The 25,255-nt window shown below is 35.1% G+C and overlaps 1 protein-coding gene across 2 annotated transcripts in view; it reads left to right on the top strand.

Moving 5' to 3' along the window:
- LOC131532663 (collagen alpha-1(XXIV) chain-like) overlaps window positions 1–25,255 on the top strand; it is a 109,321-nt gene that overhangs the window by 35,170 nt on the left and 48,896 nt on the right. For both annotated transcript variants that reach the window (XR_009268939.1, XM_058764506.1), the window contains exons 6-17: window positions 2,350–2,403; window positions 3,915–3,968; window positions 6,034–6,078; window positions 7,164–7,217; window positions 8,507–8,551; window positions 9,784–9,837; window positions 11,423–11,467; window positions 13,304–13,357; window positions 14,379–14,423; window positions 23,530–23,583; window positions 23,665–23,709; window positions 24,898–24,951. Coding sequence is in view for 1 of the 2 variants with exons in the window: in XM_058764506.1 (XP_058620489.1) it covers window positions 2,350–2,403; window positions 3,915–3,968; window positions 6,034–6,078; window positions 7,164–7,217; window positions 8,507–8,551; window positions 9,784–9,837; window positions 11,423–11,467; window positions 13,304–13,357; window positions 14,379–14,423; window positions 23,530–23,583; window positions 23,665–23,709; window positions 24,898–24,951 (603 nt within the window). In the remaining variant the exon portion in view is untranslated. The remainder of the gene's footprint in view (window positions 1–2,349; window positions 2,404–3,914; window positions 3,969–6,033; window positions 6,079–7,163; window positions 7,218–8,506; window positions 8,552–9,783; window positions 9,838–11,422; window positions 11,468–13,303; window positions 13,358–14,378; window positions 14,424–23,529; window positions 23,584–23,664; window positions 23,710–24,897; window positions 24,952–25,255) is intronic.

Below are 25,255 nucleotides of genomic sequence, written 5' to 3'. Positions count from 1 at the left end.
AGAAAACATTAGGGCCCAGTTTCATAGACAGGGCTTAGACTAAGCCAGGATTAGGCAATAGTTCAATTAGGACATTTTGTAATTTTTATAAAAAAAGACAAATCTTAAGACAAAACAAAGACACTGACATGTTTTAAGATCAGTCAGAGCAAGTTTCTTTCAGTTGAAGCAGCTCAGACTTACATTTTAGTCTAGGACTAGGCTTAAGCCTTGTCTGTGAAACCAGAGGTATGTATTCTAATCACAAAAATTCAAATAAGAATATACTTTTATTTCTAATTTTAAGAGTGTCATTTCAAGTCAAGTAATTTAATACAATTACGTAGTCTGCTTGGAAATTAATATAATTGCAATTTTAAAAATATAAATTTTTCTCATTACAAAAGTATGATTTCTAGACATGAAAAAGTCACACTATTTAATAAAAAGTATGTAATCTAATACCATAAATGAATAAAATTGCATTTTAAAAAAGAATATGCATTTTCCTCATTTTAAAAGTGTGATTTTTAGGCCTAGAAAATTCACATAAATTAATAAGAATTACGTAATGTAATAGGCTAATGTAATTAAAATGATAATAATAATAATAAATAAATTCTCATAATAAAACTGTTTTCTATACCTGAAAAAGTCATGTAATTAAATAAAAATTATGTACTCTAATGACATAAATTAATAAAATTACCTTTTTAAAAAGAATATACATTTTTAAAAGTGTAATTTCTTGATCTTGAAAAGTAATGTAATAAAAAACTATGTAATCTAATTACATGAACTGATAAAATAGCAATTTTAAGAATATACATTTTTTTCTGATAATAAAAGTGTGCTTTCTAGAGCTGGAAAAGTCACATAATTTAACAAAAAATAAATAAAAATAAAGTAAGAATAAACTGGTTTTCTAATTTTAACAGTGAAATTTTAAGACCTGCAAAAGTCATGTTATTTAATAAAAGTTACTTATATATATATATGTGTGTGTGTATGTATGTATGTGTGTGTGTGTGTGTGTTTTAACTTTTTTCTAGGCCAAAATCACAGACAAATCTAAAAGTCACAGGGCCTTTGAATATTGTTGTGGACATCTGCAGGGCCTTAGAGACAAAACCACTGTCTTATAGGAGACATGTGAAATTACCAGACAGAAACATCTGAGAAACTGGAGGACTCTTTTTGCCCTCTATTTTGCTATCTTTGAGAAACAAAAGAGAACGTGTTTTTTCCTTAATCTGAATGCTTGACCTTCATATTCACAAGTGCCAAATACGCCAATCTGATTTTCCCATCAAGCTTCAGGACAAAGTGTTCATCTCTCTGTCCATTCAGAGATGACCTGAGTGGGCAGCAGGGTCGTGCACTGCAGATATCATCACCGGGGGCCGATCTGAGCCGATGGTGGAAACTGTGAAGCATCTCAGTGCAGCCCACAGATGAGTCATGTGTCTGCTGGGATCTGGAGAAACAAGAAGGAGCTGTAGCGCTTTGTGCTTTATATCCCTTCTTAAGACTTCAGGGATGAAATAGAGAGCGAGATGAGATTGGCTTCACAAGTTTGAGATGTTTGACTGTGACATGTTTTATCGAAGACCTGAATACAGCTCATCTGCTCTGTTGACGTTTTTGAGTCTAAAGTCAGCGGATCGTGGCAGGGTTTGCTTTAGTAAACACAGGTCTGTGCTGTCTAGTGTTGATTGGCAGCAATTGTGTTTCCGTCGAACTGCTCGTTTCAAGGATTCAAACTCTCATTCAGGCCTGAATAGATTTGGAGTTTGATTGACATGCTAAATTTGGTCCATGCCTTGAGACTTTTTTTCCAGTGAACTTCCAGTGACTCCCTTTGGATTTAGATGCATTTTAAATGTAATTAAAAAGTATTTTGTAGTGCAAAAGCACAATATTGCACAGTTGGTTGAATCCACAAAATCAGATTGAATGAGTCAGTCAATGATAGATTATGAATGGTGGATGATTCATGTTGATCGACACGTGATTGACGGCTGATGTGGATGGATGAAATGATTGAGGATGATTATTGGTGCATTGATGGATGGATTGATAAAGTGTTGAATAAATAGGCTCAGATATCAATGGTTCAATATATAATAGGTTGAACTCTGTATTATTCTGAGGCTTAGTGTATTTGCATACACATAGAAAGCAGCTTTTGTCCCTTAAATCTCTCCAGATCCACTGTCACCACTTGCCTTAATCTGTCAGCACAGGAGAACATGGTTTGCATGTGTCTTCTTGAATTTTAGACATGTTTTGCTTTTCCTTTGACAGCTCGTTTTATGGCATGTAGAACATCAAACTGAATTAACATAGTGCACCTTATTTATGTCCCAGGGAGCAAAAGGTGATCCTGGACTGTCCCCAGGTCAAGCGCCAGCAGGTGATAAGGTAAATGATCCACAAAGACGAACTACAGCATCTTTTCTCTCAGAGTCCTTTGAGATTTCTTTGCATTTACAGCCCTAATACGTTAAACTACTGCAATCACTCATTGGTTTTCTGGCCTTTAAAGGGATCATTCACCCATAAATGAACATTGTCAGTTTACTCACCCTCATGTCGTTCCAAATCCGTAGGACTTTCTTGTTGCACGGAATACAGAGCTAAAGCAATACTTGTGCAGAGCTGCTCGACAGTGAAAATGGTTGGGAAAACTGGGCTCCCAAAATTACAACGTTTAATTCAAATGTCAATCAAAATGTGTCTCGTCAGGCGTTTTATTTATTAAGGGGGCACTGTAGGCCTACTTGTAATAAAATGCAAAGTAAAATACACAAATAGCATTAAAATACTTGTGTTTCTAAATAAATAAAGCAGTAATTAATGTCATTAAAATCACGAGACTGTTTTGTTTCAAAGGTCAGAAGCTATAGCTTACATGAATAAAAATCACAAACATGACACTTGTTAATTAAATGATTTAATATATACAGATTTATACATTCATATTTAATATATTTACAAGGAGCTCTGATTTTTTTAATTTTTAAAAATCTATTAATACTAAATCTACAAATAAAATGGAATGGTTTCAACTGCACCGCACTGCCTTTTTTTTTTTTTTTTTTTGGTGACTTTTGAAAAAAGAGCAGTGCGCTGCCTTTTTATGTTGCTAGGCAACCAACAAATCAGCTGTCCTGTCAATCTAATCAAAGGATTATAGCACGAGCGCTCTAAAATGTTTGGGTTTTGCTGTTAAGTAAACTGACATATTAGCAAAAACCTTAAAAAATACAGCTCCGGGTAACCCACGACAGACACCAAAAGTTTCTCCTGCATCATTGCAGTCTCCGGACTTTCTAAGCAACGTGTAAACTTTCATCACCACAACGGAAGGCTCTCAATTGGACAATGGAAAAAAACGCGAAGCTCATTTCTGCTCAGAGTTGCTTTTTTTCAACTTCAGGCGCTCAGAGCGTTCTTGCAAAAACGTGAGACGCCTGGGGCGCATAAACAGCGCGCAGAACGCTCACTGCTAACAGAAAACAATTATAAACTCTCTCACTGCAAAAAATGTCTTCGGTGTGATCGGGGCCTAAGAATGTTTATAAGTTTTTGCACAAAACTAACCAAAATTAAAAATAATTTGTTCATAATTTCTGCACTGGAAAGATTTGGTGTTGTTTCAAAACAAAAGGAGATATATATCGGTATCGGCATCGGTTATCGGCCAAAATGATTTAAAAAATATCTACATATCAGCAAAAATCTTGGATCCCTAAATTATACAAAATATGTGTGGTTGTTTGATTTCCCTGAAAGAAAAGCTTTGCAACGTGAGGGCGAAGAGAAGCAGTGACAGAATCGCTTGTGCTTAAATTGCTTCTGTTTTCATCATCCAGGTATGACCCTCAGGTGATGAAGGACAACACTAAGTTTCTTCTCTTTTATTATTTCAGGGTGAAAGAGGACGGCTGGGTCCACAGGGTCCCAAAGGTGAACCAGGTCCAAAGGTAAGACCTACTCTCCCACCTTACTGCCGGAGAGCCCGTTTCGGCTGAATTATGGGCTGTTTGTATTGGTGAGATGTAGTGTTTCATTCTCCACAGCGTTCATACAGTATCTGTTACCGCCACTGCGGCGGCAAGGCCCCTCTGAGCAGCGGCTGGATTAGGTTACGTACCAGAATAAAGACCCTGTGTGATGTTTTGGGGGTAGGAGAAAATCTGTTCACACTTCTCAAGACGTAGCTTTGCTCGGGGACCCACCGTCACCTGGGAACTCCCGTTAGAACCTGAGACCCCCTAGAGGTCAAGGGTCGTCTTTTAGAGGAAAGGCACTCTACAGGGTGACATGCTCCTGGTGACATGAACAGTCCCGTGTTGCATCTTCAAAAGCACAACTGGTGCAAGTTTTTGCTAACGTAACTCAGCTAGAGAATGTGTTTCTGTAATATTTAAGGTCTGTGACTTGAGTTTGTGAGGGTAGTTTGTTGGGAGATATCATGAGGGATATGCAGTAGCTCTTGATTTGGTTTGTGAGGTGAAGAGAACCAAAGGCCTTGTAAAGTCCTTTCAGGCTTGACTACAAATTGTTGGCCAGAGCTTGTTTTAGGTCAGTCTTTTGCTAACAGTGGCCAAGTGTAATTGGATTTTCACTTGCAATCCCAAGAGCACAGTTGAGACTGTTTATGTGACTCAGCTCTCAGAAAATTAATGTTCTCCAAGTGGAGTTTTCTTTGGAAATGGAGGGCTTTTGGAAAGAGCTTGTTTCTATTGTGTGGGGCTTTTAGTTGGTTTTGAAAGGTCAGTTGTCACAACCCGTTAAGTGATAAAAAGCAGATCTGTATGGTTAGGTTTGTGGATCCTGGCCTGATTCATCTGAGAGTGGGAAAACCACAGGGATCTGGAGGTGAAACGAGAACCGTTGATAGAATAGATCAAGTCATGACAGAAGTCATTGATTTGCCTCCAAAGACAAATGGCCTCCAAAGACTTAGAAGCTGATCAAATTAAGTTCGTCCAGGTTTCATTAAGAAAGTTTCTTGCTTTATCAACCCATCTGAGCTGTGGGCTGGGATATCAATCCTAAAAGCTACAGAGTCATTTCTTGCACAACTTTTTGTTTACCCGCATAAGTAAAGGTAATCGATTTTACTTTTATAATGTGACTTATCAGAGTGAAACAAGATACTTAATGAGGGAACAATGCAGAACCGGAGTTGATTATGAAAAGTCCATAGTAGAATTGATATAGTTGTCTTGACTTTAATTTCTTGTTGAACCACCTCACCTCTCTGCCGAATGCCTTTGATCTTGAGCGTGCTAAATTTAAGTGATCCGTTTAAATGCTGTTTTTATAGGTCATTAGTATCTAAAGCACTCAGCTTTTGCAGTAAAACATTTAAAGAGCTTGAGCAGAAATAGTACTGCAGGTCCAGACCAGGTCAGGTGTAAATCACAGTGACCTCTGATGCGTTATTGTCCTCTCGGCTGCTCCGCAGAAGGCCTGGAATTTTCCAAATCAGAGGATTGCCCACACTTGAGCCTCTTCACTTGATCCAACACACAGCGCCACCTGCTGGCAAACAGATGTCAGTACCTCTATCAAATCAGGCATTTGAATATCAAAATATTCAATTCAGAGATATATTTGCACAACTGACTTTAGGATTGCATTGTTGTGCTTCAGTAAATTTGGCACAGATCGGTTCCAGTGCACAAGAAATGTTTCGAGGTGAGGTTTTCTGACCTCCCCTCCCCTCCCCGTCTCACTGTCGTGACTTGTCTTTCTTTCATGGGCTCAAACTGGAGCTGTCAGACGGGGAAAGCTTTAAAGGGTTTTGACAGTTCTGGGGAAATTCTTAAGGGCTATTAGTCTTATCTGAGGCCACTGGAACTTTAGGCAACAAAATCCCCAGAAATGTGGAAAAGATAGAACGTCAAGTACAAGTCTCTCTGTTTCTCCTTGTTCTTAACATTGTAGGGAAATGAGAAAATTCTTTGCTCTGTGTTCTTACCGGCGTTCTGTAAAAGAGACGGGTTATAATCTGCTTTCATTTTTTTTTTTCATCTGCAGGGTCCCAAAGGCTATCCAGGACCAGCAGGTCTGCCCGGAGAACAGGTGAGTGGATGAAACACATCTCAGGTGGATGTTTGTCTGTTTGTGAGGTCCTCACATTGACATTTTCAACTGCTGCTTCTATTAGTTAGTGTCCGTGAAGCTGCTTTGAGGCTGTGGTTTGTTAGACCACAAGCCATATTTTACTAGTCATGTTTGCTAAGTCAAGTATCACTTTTATTACTGCTAATCATACTGATAAATTTGACGATAAAATGGGCAAAAAAAAAAATTTGTCAGAGACTCAACAAATATTCTTTATTAACTTCAGTAGCTGTTTTAAAGTATCAAGTGTAACACTAGCTATGATTTGTTAAATAAACAATGCAGATTCTAAGCGATTTTGAGTGTTTTTAGTGAAATGCTATGCAGAAAGCATCTTTGACATAAAAATGTTTTTTCATCTTTGATGTAATTTTCTGTATAATAGTGATCCTGTAAGCAAGACCTTAGCAACTGCATAGCAATAAAGCAATACTTCAGATAGTTTAATTTATAATTCAGATACATCTTTTATACTGTTTCACAGTGATGTCCCCTTTTTAATGTAATGCATGTATGAAATGCAAAATGCATATTTTTTTGTCAACATCTGTCAGATTTTCCTCAATAGATGGAGCTGAAAATCAATTTCAGACATCTTGAAGTTAGGTTTTTGCATTAAATTTAATCTCCCTTTCACATAACAGCCATCCTGTTGCACATGTTTTACCCGTGCAATCGGCTTTAATTCTCTCTCAATCCCTGCCTACATGTTTGACATGGCATTAAACAGATCTATGAGTTGTACCTTTGTACCTCCTCAATAACCGAGTCCGGAAGGTTTGGAACTCAATACATGGAAAGTTTCATTCAGTCACAAAGCGCAGTCTTTATATGCAGTCATCTGATGCAAAGATGATCCGCGCTGGAGTCTTGCAGCGGAGAGGAGCCGCCGTCTGGACTTCAGCCAGGGTCAGGCCGCGGAGAGCCGGTCCGGCCCGTGGATGCTTTGAGAGAGAGATGCCACAGGGAACAATAGTGGCTCTATTCGTCCGCTGGCAGCCGCTCTCATCTCTCATTCACGTTTTTCTTTCTTTTCTCCTCAGGGTTTGCCAGGATTGCCGGGCGTATCTGGGGCGGCAGGTTACCCTGGCAGGCAGGTGCAGTGACCAATATCCACTAAAAACAGCAAAAAAAGGCTTTTTGAAACTGCTACTTCATCTTGATCCTGAATTTGAAATATTAAACTGGATTCTAAATAGAAATTTAATATCAGGCAGCTGTTTAGAATGTACTGTGCAGTATACTGTGTGTTGCCAGGTATTTTTAAAAGTAGTTTGTGAAATAATACACAATATGCAACGATTAACACTGCATAAACATTTAAAGGCAAGGTGAATAGGATAAAAATTTAAACTAATAGATATTGCCACACTTCCCCAACTGATCAATCACAGTACATTAAGACAATTATTTTGTACTGTTTTCTGAAATGTTATGCACTAATTTGCTTACATTTCCAGAAGATAAATCTGAACATTAGATGATTTTGTTGACATTAGGGTTAAGGGTTTTTAAAGAGGGGATTATGAATATCTCTTTTTTTATCAATTCATAAATCAGAAAATACTGTCAACAGCCAGAAAATATACATTTTCACCATGTTTTTAGGAATAAAATGTTATATAAATCAGTGTAAATGATATATGACCCCCTCAGTAAAAACCTTCAGAATACCGATAGGAATAAAACTGCTAAGTTTGGTTTATGTAAGTGCTGCTGAAGTGGGGAAAAACTATTGAAGATATGATTTATAATTGAAATCTACAGACGCAAATAGATATAGTGCAATAGATAAACACTTGTGTTTTAGATGTTTTCTTTCCACTGTTATGAAAGTAAAACAGCCCAAAATCTCCAAATCGATTGGATGGGATGCAGTTTGCTGTAAAAGTTTCTTAATTCTTGACAGTCTGATCATGTAATGAGTTAAAAAAGAGAATCACAGATGATATTATTCAGTGTATATACAGCATTTTTAGTATCTTTAGTATGGCAGTATTCCATTCATCTCCAGCTTAATCTAATTCTAGTTTTGCTTTAGTGAATGTTAACAGTTATTTGATTAGAAATTTAAACATAAAGACCAAAGTGTTACTCCAAGCATTTATCACATTTCCATTCTATTTTTGCAGAAATCTACTTTATCAACTGTATTATAAGAGTAAGATACATCATATAAACAATTTTTTCCCCAATTTTCCCCAGTATTTTTCTTTATGCAAAGTATAATTTCTGGGGGAGGGGGTTTTGACATAATTTTGAGGGGTTTTTTGTTGTTGTTTTTTTCATTTTGATTGTGATAAAATATGACCTTGACATGTTTTTGGCAGGTTTCAAGATGTGTGTATTTGTCTTATATGTGAATGTGTATAATGTTGTCTTGCAGGGTTTGGCAGGACCGGAGGGAAACCCTGGACCTAAAGGTGTCAATGTATGTACAGCAGTCATCTTAAAATCTTTTATTATTGCAGTCCTCTAGCCCAGTGGTTTTCAAACTTGTTCCTGGGGACCCACAGCTCTGCACATTTTGCATGTCTCCCTAATTTACACACCTTATTCAGATCATCGGCTCATCAGCAAAGAGCTCCATGAGCTCAAATGAGTGTGTCAGATAAGGGAGACATGCAAAATGTGCAGAGCAGTGGGTCCCGAGGAACAGGATTGAAAACCACTGCTCTAACCTGTTGTGCCCCAGTACTCAAGAATCAGTGAGCTGCATGAAGTCAAGATCTGACTACTGCATCTCAGAGATGTTGCTTGTTTCAATAACTGCTTTCAACATCTGGCAGAGTGCCGCGGCACAGGAATGTGCAGAGATGGGAGGAGGGCTGTTTCTTTCATCTTTGACCGATAGTACATGTGATCTCACTTAACAAGAAAGAAGGACAGCACATATAGTGCTCCGTCCACCTACAGCAAACAAAAACACCGGCCAATCGCTCACACGCCGCTCTGATTTGTGTCCAGTGCATTAAACGTGGAAAAAATGAGGTTATCATAACCTGACGCTGACATGATCATATTGTTCTGTGTATTATTGAAGGATGTAAGCTGCATTATGTGTACATTACTTGTAAATGACTGTGATTAAGAGCAATATACAGTATTGAAAGGTGACTGATGAAATTAGGATGATAAATGAGCCTGTATCTTGTAGTTCAAGGTTATAAATCTGGTGAGAAAATAAGATCACTCATGTTTTTAGCAAGTAATTTTGAAATCAAAATACAGCAAGCTGCATTTATGTGGCCAAACAAACCAATGGTATAAATATTGTAAGTAGATTTGTTCAGTCATAGTGGAGGTAGAGATTTTAGGCTCATGGCTTATTAAAAATTCAGTTTTTGTTGTTCAGTTGGTGGCGCTGTCTCTAAAATGCTCTAGTGTCATCAGGGCATGGAGGCGATGACTTGCACCAATTTTCGTTCCAATAAGCCAAGGCGTTTCAAAGATATGGCCTTGCCTTTTGTTCGTTGTCATTGAATTTCTTAGTGCATTATTATGTAGATGGTACATCAGAGCGCAACTTTTGACCAGTATGGTATCAGGGTTATCTGACCAAATTTCAATCTGATGAAAGATGTAGGAGGAGGAGTTCAAAAATTGTACTGTAAACATGTTGTTTTGATCTATTGGTGACGTGTGTCTGTTTGTCTGTATCAGGGCTTCATCGGACCTCCAGGAGTTGCAGGAGCACCAGGACTGGAGGGAGAGAGAGTGAGTTCAAATGCATAATTATACATCATAATGTCACATTAACACATATAACATGCAAGCAGATGTCATTAGCATGAATTGAAGCAAAGTAACATGCTGTTGATTGCTACAGAAAGTCATTTTGAATCATCTATCAATTTGTACAGTCACAAAAGTGTGTTTACATTAATACACATAGAATGTATATCAATTAGTCCAACATGCAGCAATGTGATTAAGTGGCTGAAATTTGCAACTAGATGTAATATTTCATGTTAACATGAGACGGGTGTGATCATTTACCAACCCTGTCTCATGTCAGGATCAAACAAAACCTGTTTAACCTGGTCATTTTCGCTTGGTCTCAGTGGTATCTGTAATGGCATTTAGTACATGCAGCAAACTTCACTCTCAGAAATTACATTTACATTTATGCATATATGCATTGACGTTTTCTATGTTCATGCATTCCATGCAAATCAAACCCATGTTTGTGGCGTTACATTCGTCATGCTTTACTATTTGAGCTACAGTAATATTATAGTTTTTAATATATTGAATTATCAGTTTAATTTTAATTGTGTTTTTAGTAATTTTATTCTGTGCTTTTTTTTTATTTGTATTATTTTGTAAATAAATATTTATTTATTTATTTAGTACTTAAACTAAATGAAAATTACAAATATTGCCTTGGCAACTAACTGAAATAGGTTTTAATAATAATAATAATAATAGAAAAAAATATATTTTTAATAAAGTTTTTAATCTAATATTTACAGTATATTTCATTATTTATTTCAGTTATTTCAATTAACAGAAATGCTTTTAATAGTTTTAGGTTTAGTTAACTAAAATAAGTTTATATTTTTCAATTTACATTTTTTTTAATTAAAATTGTATTAATTCTAGAAAACTAGTTCTACCACAACAGGATGTTGTAAACATCTAATGGCTCAAATTTAAAGCATTTTTACTGAATAATTCTGTATATTTCTGCTGTATATATTACAATTACGATTTTGTGAACCAGCAAAATCACATCAGCACCAACTGAGATCAGCACCTTGAGAGCGCACAGTTTTCTAACATATTTACTTTAACTTGTTAGGTAATATCAATGATATGACGTTTCATATGCATCTGAAATGACAAAAATAAATACATATATTTAATTATTTGATCAAAATTATTGCTAGGGACAGTTTGGTAGTGGCTGGATATTGGTAGGGACACGTCCCTAGCGTCCGCCCCTAATTCTACGCCCCTGCTGTAAAAGCATGTTTCACTCAGTTTACATAATGATGGATGAGCCATAATGATCACAGGCCACAGATGCTGTTTATATCCATCAGTATTCTTTTAATATTAGCATAATGCCGGTTTCGTCCGGACATGTTAGAATGACTAACACACATGGGCTGTTAAGGCCCGAATGTTGTATTGAGAGTTGCTGCGATTTGACAGACTCAAATTCCCAAATGAATGACATGAGCTGGAAAACACACAAGACAACAGCGTTGAGATTGATGACGCCCCCCGGCTCAGTTTGATCAATGTGCGTCAGATTGGATCGTTTGGTAACCGCTATCGTCTCGATGTGTTTCAGGGAATTCCGGGTCCTGTAGGAATCAAGGGTCCCAAAGGAAGACAGGTAAATGCTCTCTCATTCATAAGCTGTCATCAGGGGATATTATGCAAATGAGTGATGCATATTTATAACAGATGAAGTTACTTGTGGGAAAACACACGAAAATGAACAAAGAATCTGTTCTTGTCATCTGCCGTCCAGCTGTAAAGGCGACAGCATTATCCTGGTGGAAGATGTTATGAAACGTATAAAAGTCTACATCAGTACAGAAACATTGCTTCATTTCTTAAAGGGGTTGTGAGGGTCATTCAGACCGATGTGCATGTGGTAAAAATGTATTTATGACATATATGTGTGTGTGTATATATATATATATATATATATATATATACATACATGTCAGAATCATGTAAATTATTGTACAATAGTGATGAACCAGAATATTTTATGATTAGCATGTGCCAGTATTTTACAATTATCAGCAATAGCACATTTTCTGTTTTAAATGTTTCATCTTGTGAATGTTGAGTAAATATTATGTGAAATAGGTGTTCATTTAGATTTTATGTACATCTTATTTTCACCATAAAATCATTTAATAATACGGGTTAATAATAATAATAGTAATAATAATGATAAATTAGTTCAATATTAATTAGTTATTTGTAATGATTTAGGGTTAGGATCATTTAACATTTATAACAATATTTAACATTTAGGTTAAAAATTAGGTTAACTTAAAAATGCTCCCAAGCCATCTGTCAGTTAGTGAAGTGCAAAGGATCGCACTCATGGGCACTGCACATTTCCTTCGTAAGGTGCTCGGGTGAATTGCTGTGATCTCTTGTTGAGATCTGGATTCACCAGTACAACTGCAAATAAATGCGAGAAGAAAATATTTTAATGCTGTATAATAATAATCATCATCATAATCATAAAATAAGACATATATTAAATAAACAAACAAACAAACAAACAACATCAATAATAATAACTATTATTATTATTATTTAATCCTATAGATAGTCTATAGATATTGGTATCAGCATCTGCCAAAAATCAAATTGGTTGAGTACAAGTCTTTGGTTTTTTAACCAGGTGTCTTCAGACATTTGATCAATCATTCCTTGATTGATCAGATTCTCAGAGACTCTCAGAAAGTCACTCTCAGCTTCTTTAAACCCTGGAGAGCAGCTCATGTTGTTGTAGTTTTGGGAAGTGTTGGTCCTGAGAAAGTCTCAAACATACGAGCCTGTTAAAATCACAACAGTGCCGGTGTGCCAGCTGGGCTCCCGCCCGCCGTCTGCAGCAGAATGATTAATCACAGGCATCTCCAGCGTGGATGAAAGCTTGCTGGAAGACGTTCAGAGGCCCCTGGGCTCTCAAAGACACAAACAAACATGCAGACGCTCTCCTGAACTGCAAACTGCTGCCATTTACACAGCAGATCCTTTACAGTAACATGCACTGATAGGGAGACATGTACTGTATAAAGACATGAAATAAACTACTGTACAACATCAGCTTCACAGCCAGACGATGTGCTCAGATGTGTGATTTGACCTCATGGAAAAGCATTGTGTGTCTGATGTGTGTTACGTGTTTGCCCTTCTAGTTTCCTGTTTGCCCTTATTTGGGTTTTTTCCGGTCTTTGTCAGTAGTTAATCATCGTTTATCATCCCCAACTGATTTGCATTTATTATCTTGTTTGCTCCTTTGTTCCGTTTCCTTTAGAAGTTCTCAGTTTTCTTTAGTCCTTGTCTGAGCTATATGTTGACTAATGGTATAAGTGTGTTGAAGCTTATTAAAAAGATTTCTGTTTCGTTACCCCTTTGTCGTGCGTTGTTCATCCACAACCACAACCGGTAACAATGTGAGACTGACGCAGTGTTTTTGCAGGGTGTTGTTGGCGATGCGGGTGAGCGAGGGCCGCCCGGACCGGACGGAAACGAGGTACGAGTCTCTCTGGCATCAGATAAACACAGTTATATAGAGTTAGGATTCATTCGTTTCAGATTTACTGGGCCTTTGCTAGAAATTGGGACAATAGATCTATATTCAAAATTTAATTCAAGGAAAGCCAAAGTATCCCATGCATTGTTTTTGGACAGTAGTACAAAGGTATTCTGTGATGTACAAATGATGTATATGAATTAATGTATTAAAATTATGTATAATAATTACGTATTTATATTATAATATAATTGTATGAATAAATATTTAACATTAAGGTTCAGAAATTGTATGTACATATTATTTTTTATAATTAAATCATATAATAATTACTAGTAGTAGTAGTAGTATTAGGTAGATAGTCTGTGGATATACTGATATCAGCCTAAGCTATTAAAAAGTCATATTGGTTGACCACAGTTGTACAAGTCTATGGTTTTTAATATACAATAATTATGTATAATGTATATATTCAGTACCATAGTATATACACTTCCGTTCAAAAGTTTGGTGAGATTAAATAAGATTAAATTAGATTAAATAATAATAATTAATATTTTTATTTAGCAAGGATGCATTAAATTGATCAAAAGTGACAGGAAGACATTTGTAATGTTACAAAAGGTTTCTATTTCAAATAAATGCTGTTCTTTTGTCATCAATGCATCCATTAAGACTATCAATAGGACATCAAATTGAATTTAAGAATATCTTTCTGGATTATGAAAGGCCTAAAATTTCTGTGTGTGTCATTTAACTGTTAAGACGTCAACTAGTAGGGTTTCTGATGATAATAATACAATATCCAAAATAAAAAAAATAAAAAAATAATGCAGTGTTTCTGATAATAGTACAATGTATCAAAATATTGAAACTCCTTGCAGCTGTAGAGATCTTTGATGTCTTCAGGTCAAGACAGTTTAAAGATGTTTGAAAATAATCCTACATGCTGACAAATCATCAGACCTGTTCCTCCTGAATGCGTTGTGGGATTGAGTTTCTTGTGTTTTGTGTGTTTCAGGGGCCCGTCGGAGGAACCGGCAGCAGTGGATTCCCAGGCCTGAGAGTGAGTCCTCACATACACACATGTATAAACAGAGAAGGGTAACTCAGCTTCACCGTGCGGATAGTACTGCATAAAACACACTCTTACAGCAGGCGTTGATGCTGCTTTGAGATCTCTGTTCACACATTCTGTCCTTGATTCTTCTTCATCACTAATGTTTAGGAGAAAAGTTTTCTTAAAGACCGGCATCATTAATATACTGTGTCACGCAGGATTAATCAAATTAAAAACAAAACCATAAAAAATGTTTTGTTACGTATGGGGCCCTGTCATACTCCCGGTGCAATTCAGCGTGTTGGTCTGAAAATGAGGTGTGTTCAGGCGCATTGTTGGCGCATTGCTATTTGAGGCAACTGAAATACTGTACCATTGACCAACTAAAACTTGGTCTAAAGTCAATGGCACAGTATTTTTTTAATAATAACAAGTTTAATTTATATAGCGCCTTTCCCAAGCTCAAGGACCCTTCACAATGACAAAAGCAAATAAACAATCATTTCATATACAGTTGCATACCACAGTAAAAATGCAGACTCATAATCACAATCACAAAAAGAAAAAGTTATTTAAATGGCAACTATTATGCAAAATCCACTTGGATTTTTTACGTGGTGTTTGGACATAAATGTGTGTTGGCAGTGTGTGAACACAACTAACCTACAATGATAAAAATCCACCCACTCCTCATTTTTTAATCAATGCATTTGACTTCCCATATGTACAGCTGAACACCGGTTCTCTCGCTCTCAGTTATGTTGCTTCTACCGGCTGTTTATTTCTGTAAGTTAGATATGCAAACACAGAGATGTATACACGATGCCCTCTTCTGGGGACAGGGCGGGAATATACAGCTCATTTGCATTTAAAGCGATACACTCCTAAACAGCTCTTTTTTAGACACACCCCAAAAATGACACTTTCCAGCTGTTATGATAAATGATCTGTTGGGTATGTTGGGCTGAAATTTCACAGACACATTCTGGGAACACCCAAGACCAATATTACATCTTGTAAAAAGGGGCATAATAGGTGCCCTTTAATGCGCTCTACATTAGTAATATGCGCCTATAGGTGGGTCCATAACGCGTATACTTTGCTTATTACACACAGCAGCATACAAACATGCAAAATATTAAAAATGAAAGGATTACAATGTAAAAGATTATTATTGTTTGGCTACATAAATATAAAAGTGCCTACATGTCATAATGGATAATGGATTAATGGATTGCTCTCGCATGAGAAGCTCCGTCTCCGTTCAGTTAATTTGCGCTTGCAAATTCCACGGTGTAATAGCGGATCCGCCATGGCGTGAGCGCAACTGGCTCTTAAAGGGAATCATGTGATTAGAGATGAGACTCTGGTTGGTTTATTGCACATTATGCCCAAAACACACCCATTAAGAGAATAGGGACAACCCTTTTAGACAATGCGACCGACCGTTTTTCCCGTCGTTAAACTAGCAAAAGTGGATTCAGTGCACCTTTAGAAATGCGCATAGATTGTTAAAATAGGGCCCAAAACGTTTTAGTTTTTTTTTTTTTTTATTTATTTCAGTTTATTACGTTTATTTTATTTCAGCTAGTTTCCAAGGCATTTCTCATTTTCATTTAGTTTAGCTTGAAGTACTAAAATATACTTCATAATATATATATATATATATATATATATATATATATAACAATAACTAATAAAAACGGTGAAATTACTACAGATAACTCAAAAACAGATCTCAAATTTATTAAAATAATGCTATTAATAATTATATAATAATAATAATAATAATAATATTTGACTTGTGATTTTGCTGGAGATATAATGCGACGTTTGTGATGATTGTCATGCACCTTTAATTTTGGCCATAACTTGATATACGAAATTAACTAAAACTAAAATAACAGGTTAATAAAAATGATGTGTATTTCTGTGCAGAAATAAGACTGGCTGTGAGTACAGTGATGTGCTTGGGGAACTTCATGCTGAAGTGATGTTGAGTGACTGTGATCCCGGCTCTTTCATCTCTCCCACAAGAGCAGATTTTGGCCAAAAGCAGCGGTTTATCAGCAGATCTCTGCTCCTGAAGTGTTGAGCATTATTAATATCCTCTTGGCAGGAGCTGCTGGCGGGACTCAACTCTGTTCAGTAGCAGAATAAGCTGCTGAAAACCAGCGAAAAACCAGAGAAAACCCCAACAATGAATCTGATTTATATTCATGTGCAATATATTACTTGTCAGAAGAATAGTTTATTCTGATTATTAATATTAATAAATGTAACTGCTTATTTGCAGGTGATTTTACTTCATGCACCGAATAAAATAGTTATGACAAGTAAAAAAAAAACTGCAAAAGCTGTTTTATATTTAAAAAACTGTTAAAACTAGGGCTGTCAATCGATTAAAATATTTAATCGCGATTAATCACATGATTGTCATGAGTTAACTTGTGATTAATCACAACTTAATCACACATTTTTATCTGTTCTAAATATACCTTAAATTAATACTTTTCAAGTTTTTAATACTCTAATCAACATGGGCATGGATAAATATGGATGCTTTATGCAATGTATGTTTATTATTAGTGAAACCATAGTTAACATAGAGCATGAAGACTACACATGTTACAAAGGTCATAGATGTATAAAGAACTTGTTCATGTCTATTAGACACATGAAAAAAGAACATAGAAATACCAGGTTCCCATTACTTCTCTTTCTTTACACTGAGCAATTTGCTTTACACAAGTATAAAGTATTTATACAATTTAATTTACACAAGCCTGTTTACGTTTTCACATGACAGGGCAGTTCACTTCTTCTGAGCATGCAAAATGTACATTTATTATTTATTATTAACCTACATTTGTTTGCTTCTATGTGCCCACGTACTGTATTTTGAAGCAGCTAAATTCTCAATAAAACTGTTTTCATTTACATATTTTACTGTTTCTGTTGTCAGACAACAGAATGAATATAAAATAGTGACTGAAACGCAACACATTAAGACTAAATAACCAGCTCTCCCTTCCAAGATGTTAATCTGCACAAAAATCCTGATTTATAATCCAGCCATCGTCTCATAAAATCAAATAGTCAAGTCAAGTCAAGTCAAGTTGAGCTTTATTGTCATTCCGCTACATGCGGGGCATACAGTGGAACGAAATGTCGTGCCTCACAGGACCACGGTGCTACATAAATACAGGCATACAACAATGGAGTAAGACAATATAAACCTATACACAACTATCCTACTGATAGATTTTGACTATAAATATAAATATACTATCTATAAAAAAGTACCTATACAAACTAAAAAATACAAACTATACAAACTATACGAATGCTTCAGATAAGTACTGTACATGTGCAAGGAGAAACATTGAGTTCAAATAGGCTACACGTAAAATAAAGACAATAGCTGTGCTGTGATTTCAGCTACTTGCATATAAAATTAGAGAAGCAACATAATATGTGTTTTAACTGAAAGAGCTGCTCCTCTCAGCCGCTAGCTGAACAGAGCAGACGCAGAGAGAGAGAGGTGTGCGCAGCGGGAAAGAGAGACCTCGCGTCGCAATACCCGCGAGTCTCAGAGACTAAATAAGGTTTGGGCAAACCCTAAAGATTGGTCACTATGCGCTTTTTTGGGAAAAAAAAAAAAGTTGCTAAAGGGGTCTGAAAAGTCACTAAGTTGGCAACATTCTCAGCATCTCCATCCATTTCTCCAACCATGAGTCAAACAGAAAATGCACGTTAATATTAACAGTTAATATTAATATTTGTAAAGGGATCATATGACGTTGGTAAAAAGAACATTGTTTTGCGTATTTGGTTTAATGCAATGTGTTTATGCGGTTTAAGGTTAAAAAAACACATTGTTTTCCACATGTTGTACATTATTGTTGCTCCTCTATGCCCTGCCTGTCTGAAACGCGCCGATTTTTACAAATCTCATCGTTCTGAGAAGCGAGGTGTGCTCTGATTGGCCAGCTATCCAGTGCGTTGTGATTGGCCAAATACCTCAAGCGTGAGACAGAAATGTTACGCCACTTACCGTATTGTGATGCCATTTCCCGGTGCAATGACACAAAACCAAGAAAACCCATTACAAAAGAGGCATTTGTTGCATCCAGTGGGGACATAATTACTGATTATAATGACTTATACTGTCTTTTTACGGGTCGTGTTGCATTGCACCGCGTAAACATTACCATGTCTGCATTTGTGATCGGAGAAACGACAAACAATAAGCGCTAATCTACACTGCTCAAAACTCGTATTTGAATAGTCAGTGGCAAATTCTTTAAATATGAAAACATACTTACAGGCTGTGAGTCAGAAGCACCAGACTGTCCTTGCAAAGATGGAATTGCCCCACTTTATAGAAACAGTCTTTGAGCAGCTGGCAGGCTACTCCCAGGTTCAGGAAATAGTCCTCCGTTAAAATGCACTGCACACACTCTAATATTTGGGTTGAACTGTTCTAGAACAGTGTTGTAAATACAACTCAACCACTGATTTCTAGTTGTGTCCTCTTTTGGATGCCCAAACAAAGTAGTTTCGCTTTCACAACAAAACACACAGCGTCTCCAGGATATGGCTCTGGCAGCAGCAACAATATTACAGCGAGAATAAAATTCCTGCCCTCTTTCATTGCGTATAAGTTTGGGTGGTGTTTTGCAAATCTTCCCAAACCGTGACGTAGACATTTAGGGGCGTGTTTAAATCAGCCGTTTTAGGGGGGCGTGGTCAAGTCTTAACTTTTATAAAGAATATCTCTTTGGTTTTGAGACTTTAGTCTTTGCAACTTTGTAACACTCCAAAGAGAAAGGAAAACTTGAAATCGCATCATATGACCCGTTTAAGATGTTTTACATATGTTATTTATTTATTTATTATTAATAATAATAATAATAGAAAAAATGCTCAAACAAATCCTGTAACGGCCTAAACTGGTTTGCTGGTCTTAGCTGGTCTCCCAACTTGGTCAGGCTGGTCTATTGAGGTTTGAGCCGTTTGGCGCTGTAGACCAGTTTGAAATGCCAGAAAACCTGTTTAAACTGGTTTAAGCAGGTTGCTTTTTCAAGCACAAAACAAATCTAACAAAACATAAAGGTGCATTAAAATCATCACAACCACAATCATCACATTATATCTCCAGCAAAATATTTCCATCAATATTTGACATGTCATGTGACAGGAGTATTTTAGTATCATTGAGATACTATTATACTGTAGGCTTTTTTTAATTGAAGCTTGTTTCTGAATAACAAACAAGGTAATTTTTATTATTATTATTTTATATATATATATATATATATATATATATACGTATATGTATGTATACACATGATATAAGATACAATATGAGTTTATATCTCACAATTCTGAGAAAAAAAAAGCCAGAATTGTGAGATGAAAAGTCGCAATTATCTTTTCTTTTCTTTATTTTTTTTCTTTATTTTTTTTTTATTATGTGGCCAAAACAAGATTCCATAGTTTTTATTCAATATTTTGAATTAGTTTTCATTTTTGTATTTATATTTTATTTATTTTTATGTTTAATTTGAATGTATGTTTTTTGTCATTTTTATTATAGTTTTTTTTATAAATGTTTATATATTTTTTATTAATTGTTTTCAAGTTTTACTTGTAGCTATTTTAGTTAAACTAAAAAAATGAAATAATTTTGCCTTGGCAACTAGCCGAAATAAAGAATTATTTCAATCATCAAAACTTATTTTTATTGATTTAGTTTTAGTTTTATGTAACTACAAGAACCCTGCTTGTGGCAACTTTAAATGTTAAATTCACTCTTAAGTTTCCTTCATTCGTGTGTGTTTCAGTCTGTTGCATGTGTCTCTCTTCTTTGAGTCTCTGCGGAGCCGTTCACGTGTCAGAAAGCGAATGATTGTGCGTGTGTACTAACAGTAGAGGACCGTCTGCTCGTCTCGTTCCGGCTTTAAAACCAAACCCCCAGAGCCGTATAAAGCTCTGGACAGAGACGTCAGGGTGTCAGACGGCAGATTTAGAGCAGGATGTTGCTTCTCATGATGCTTTCACTGCTGTTTCTGTCTCTAACGGATCAGCTGATGATCAGAGAGGTCATGAAATGTCTTTAAGAGCCGTTAAAATCAGCTTTTATGCTAATAAATGCCCTGTTGAAGAGGATCAGGTTGATTCCAGCTCTGATATGTCAGACTCACTGAAATGGGAAGCACATGAAATAAAGACAATAATAGAGAAACAGAGGCTGGGTTTGGTTTCTGATCTGTTGTGTCATGCCAGTTGATAATCTAGAAACAAACTGTTCAATCCTGTTCAATAACTTTATTTAGATTAATTATTTTATTAAGTTTTTAGTTGTGTGAAGTCTATGTTGATAATGAGATAAAACTCGTGTTTCTTTGTTAAAAAATAAAAATAAAAATCTGGTCTTTTGTACTAAACATTAAATAGAAATATATTAATATTTGGAAAATATATCAATATATATATTTTTTTTGTTAAAAACTGTTTATTAAATTTTATTCAATATATAAATATTATTAAAGAATATCATTTTATATAAAATGTATAAATATAGTTTTAGAATCTTAGAATTTTCGTTTTGTTTTGTTTGAATGTATGAATATTTGGAAAATATGTCTACATACTTTTATATGTTACTGTACATATAAATAAATTATGAACCATATACTTTTAATTTTTATCTTTATAATGTTACAATAATACAGTAATATAATGTTCTATTTCAAATAAATTATTTTGAACTTTCTATTCATGAAATGAATTTATTCAATGTTAGATGCATTAAAAATAGCATTATTAATTATAAATTATAATAATGATTATTATATTTTGCATTAACAACATTTTTGGCTTTTAAACAATTTTGAAGAGTAATTTTAAAGACAATTAAACATGTTTACCCCCATTCTTATTTTACTTTAAGTAAATACTGAAAAACTGTTTGTCATCGCTACAGTTATTTATTTATTTATTTATTATTAGAAAAAAACGTAATGAATACTTTTATTAATCAAGGACCCATTAAATTGATCAAAAGTGACAGAAAAGTCAAAATAATTCTATTTGAAAAAAAATGCTTTTCTTTTCAACTTTCTGTTCATCTGTGAATCATGAAAAATAAAATGTATCAAGGTTTCCACAAAGGTTTTCAACATTGCTAATAATCAGAAATGTTTCTTGAGCAGCAAATCAGCATATTAGAATGATTTCTGAAGGATCATGTGACACTGAAGACTGGAGTAATGATGCTGAAAATTCAGCGCTGTGTCACATCAATCAATTGCAGTTTAACAGATATTCACATAGAAAACCGCTATTTGAAATTCTAAAAATATTTCACAATATTACTGTTTTTGCTGTATTTTTAATCAAATAAATGCAGCCTTAATGAGCAGAAGAGACTTCCGACCCCAAACTTTTGAATGCTAGTGTATATTATTTTGATAACTTTTAACATGTTAACCTGCTTGTCTAAAGATCCCAGAATCAGTTTGTGTTGACTTTTATCTCTGAACCTGATATATTAACACTCTACCACTAACTTCAGAAGCCTCAGTTTGTTTTGCATCTCATCTTCCCCTCGTCACATTATGGTTCTCTGTTGGGGATTCTGTACATGGGATGCTTTTGAACATTCCCAGACTGATGTGTTTTCTGCAGGCATTAGAATAGCAAATGAGTCGTATTTCACCTTCTTCTTCTCTTTCTTCTGTCGTTTTTATCACGTGCAGCGGACAGAAGAGCTTTTTCATGGACAGTGTGTGATTTGTTTGTGATCTGTGAGTCTTTCACAATCATCTACCAGCTCCAGATGAGCAGCTCTCCTTCAAGCCACATGTCTTCACAAGCTAAATAAACAAAGTCCCGTGGCATTACCATGATTTTGTACATGTACTATGGTAATACCACGGTATATTGATGCCATTACTGGCTTTGTTAGCAGTCTGGATCCTCTCGTATATTTGAACCTCTCATTATTTTACTTCACATTCTCTCATAAGACTGTGCAGAAGACGCCTGAATCAGTGCAGACATGAGAGCGGTTTATTAGTGATGGCCCTTTAATGAGAAACAGCCTCACAAACAGCATTTCTCTGCAGGACCATTTCTATTACTGCTGCTTTCACAGAAACACTGAGCGCAGACGTGTTTGTGACGCATTTATATACAGATATGACTAGACAATATATTGTTACACTGTAGAAAGATATTACAGCATTATGATCAATGACTCATTGCAACATGTGTATTTGTTACTTTAACTTATAAGTTAAATAATTTGACAAATTTCAACTTGTTCAAAATTCAACTTGATTTTTTTATGTCATTATGATATAATTCAAGTTAAAATGACTTGCACAGACAATTTGATTCAACTTAAAGTTAAAGCAGCGACTGATATTTTTCAGTGTTCATAAAAAGTAATTTATTTATATAAGTAAATGTATTTCAAATGGAAAAGATTTAAATGGTAAATTTTTCCCTGCTTTTTGTTGTTTTTGATTGTTTTGAATAGTTTTTTTCTGATATGTTTATATTTAAATGTTATTTTCCCTGCTACAATATTATATGTGTGTGTGCGTGTGTGTGTACATATATATGTATGTCATGGATGTGCATTCATATATTATTATTATTATTTAAATTAATTAAATATTCAATTTAAATACATTTAAAAATCACTACATTATTTAAACGGACTTTTTTAGTTTGTATGGCTTACAGTACTTTAATTCCTTTGATACCACCTTTTCCCAAAGAATGTGGTTGTAAAATAAAAATGTTCCTCCTGTGAGATAACATTGACTAAATCTTTCCCTTGACCTTTTGTCCTGACCGCGAGTGACTGTAAAATTACATTTACCGCAGTGGGAAGCGGGTTAATGCTACTCTTCCAGGAGTACTTGTGTAAACGTGCGTGTGAGAGTTCAATCACAGATAAAGCGGTTGCAGGGCTCTGCGTTTCGAACATGTTGTTTGTAAAAAGCCAGAAACTGACCGCAGACTGACATCATGATGGTGGACGGTCATTCACTGAATTATTCACCAAATGCTCCATCTCTGTCTCTTCTCTCAGGGTGATCCAGGGCCCGAGGGACCCCGCGGCTTTCCTGGCATTGTGGGACCTCAGGTAACGTCCCCTCACATCACGGCTCAGTGTTTCTGTAACCTGATTGGCTGGACACTGAAGATCTTGTTCTCTCATTGGCAGGGCCTGACCGGAGGGGTGGGGCCTCCTGGAATGAAAGGTGATAAGGTGATTTAAATATTTCTATTATTGCAGCGAACATGCAAACTTATGAGGTTAATGTGTTGGAGAAATGGACTAACATGTCATAGATGATCAAAAGTTTCGGCACACTTGAATTCATTTGGCTTCTGAAACTAGTTTTATTTATTGAGCAATAGAAGATCTGTTCATTTGTGAAATCTTTTTAAAACTGCTAAATTACTACATTTATGTTTCTCATGATTTTAAAAACTTACAAAACTAGTTCTGTAGATAAATCAAAGAAATGTCCACAGGTATGTAACTATATTAGAAGTATAACTGAAATGAAAAAAAAAAACAGATTTTTGTTGCTTGAAATAAAATAAAATAAAATAAACATTAACTGAAATAAAATACAATATTGAAAAAATGATAATAAAATATTTATTTTATTTTATCTAGTTTCAAACATTTCTCTTAACTTGGTGTACTGAAATAGTGTATGAAATACTAAAATGGTGTGCTAAAATAACTAAAGGTAATTATTAAAAAATCTATATAGGTATATTTAAAAATAAAAACAATAACTAATAAAAATGATCAAAACACACTACAGAATTACAGAAACTTACAGAAACTAAAATTACAATAAAAATGGGAAAAAAATAAATATACACATATAGTAACAACAGTAATGTAATAACATATATACAGTATAATATATATATATATTGATACCTGAAATAAAATGAATGTTAACTGAAATAAAATAAATAACCTTAAATAACCTTAAACTCATTTCATTTCAGATAGTTTCCTGCAACGTTTCTCGTTCTCATTTATTTTAACTTGATGTACTAAAATAATTAAAAACTGAAGACAAAAAAAGTTAAATGAATAAATAATAAAAATAAAAATGACAATTATTTTTAAACTAACATGAAAATGAAAATGAAAATACAAAAATAAAAACTATTCAAAATGGTAATAAAATAACACTGGCTGAGTTTTAAGTTATGCAACCTTTTCATCACATCGTTCCCAGTCAGGCATTTGTGTTATTTCTGAGTTTTCATCACTGCAGTGTTATTCTAACATGTGGAAACTCTTGACTGCTGCTGTTTATACAGCATATATGCAGACATGAAATCCAGTTCAGGCATGCTGTGTTAAACGGCGGCGAGTGTTTGGCATCTCGTCTCTATTCTGTAATCCTGATGCTGTATGATTTAGGGTGAACCTGGATTGAGGGGTGAACCGGGAGAGACTGGCTATCAGGGCGACAAGGTGAGCGTCAAGATGAAACAGTGCGCTTGGATTATATGTTCATGAAATAGCATCAGTCTGTCTGTTAAAGGTTTTATTGGAGACATTTGTACATTGATTAGTATATTCCCTTGTGTCTGAAAGTTTGGTGCATGATAGAAATCTGCTGCAGAAATCTCAAAAAATGCATTATTAGGCCTTTAAGATTTATGCATTTGAGTTGCATATTAAATATCCAATCATTTGAATTTCACAGTTTTAACATATACTAATAAACTAATATACGTTTTGTTACATTTATGTGAATCATAAATAAATGGAACAG

This window comes from Onychostoma macrolepis, chromosome 23 (assembly GCF_012432095.1).
Source record: "Onychostoma macrolepis isolate SWU-2019 chromosome 23, ASM1243209v1, whole genome shotgun sequence".
NCBI lineage: Eukaryota > Metazoa > Chordata > Actinopteri > Cypriniformes > Cyprinidae > Onychostoma > Onychostoma macrolepis.
Note: the sequence above shows the minus strand (reverse complement) of the source record. Positions and strands in the feature narration are given on the sequence as shown.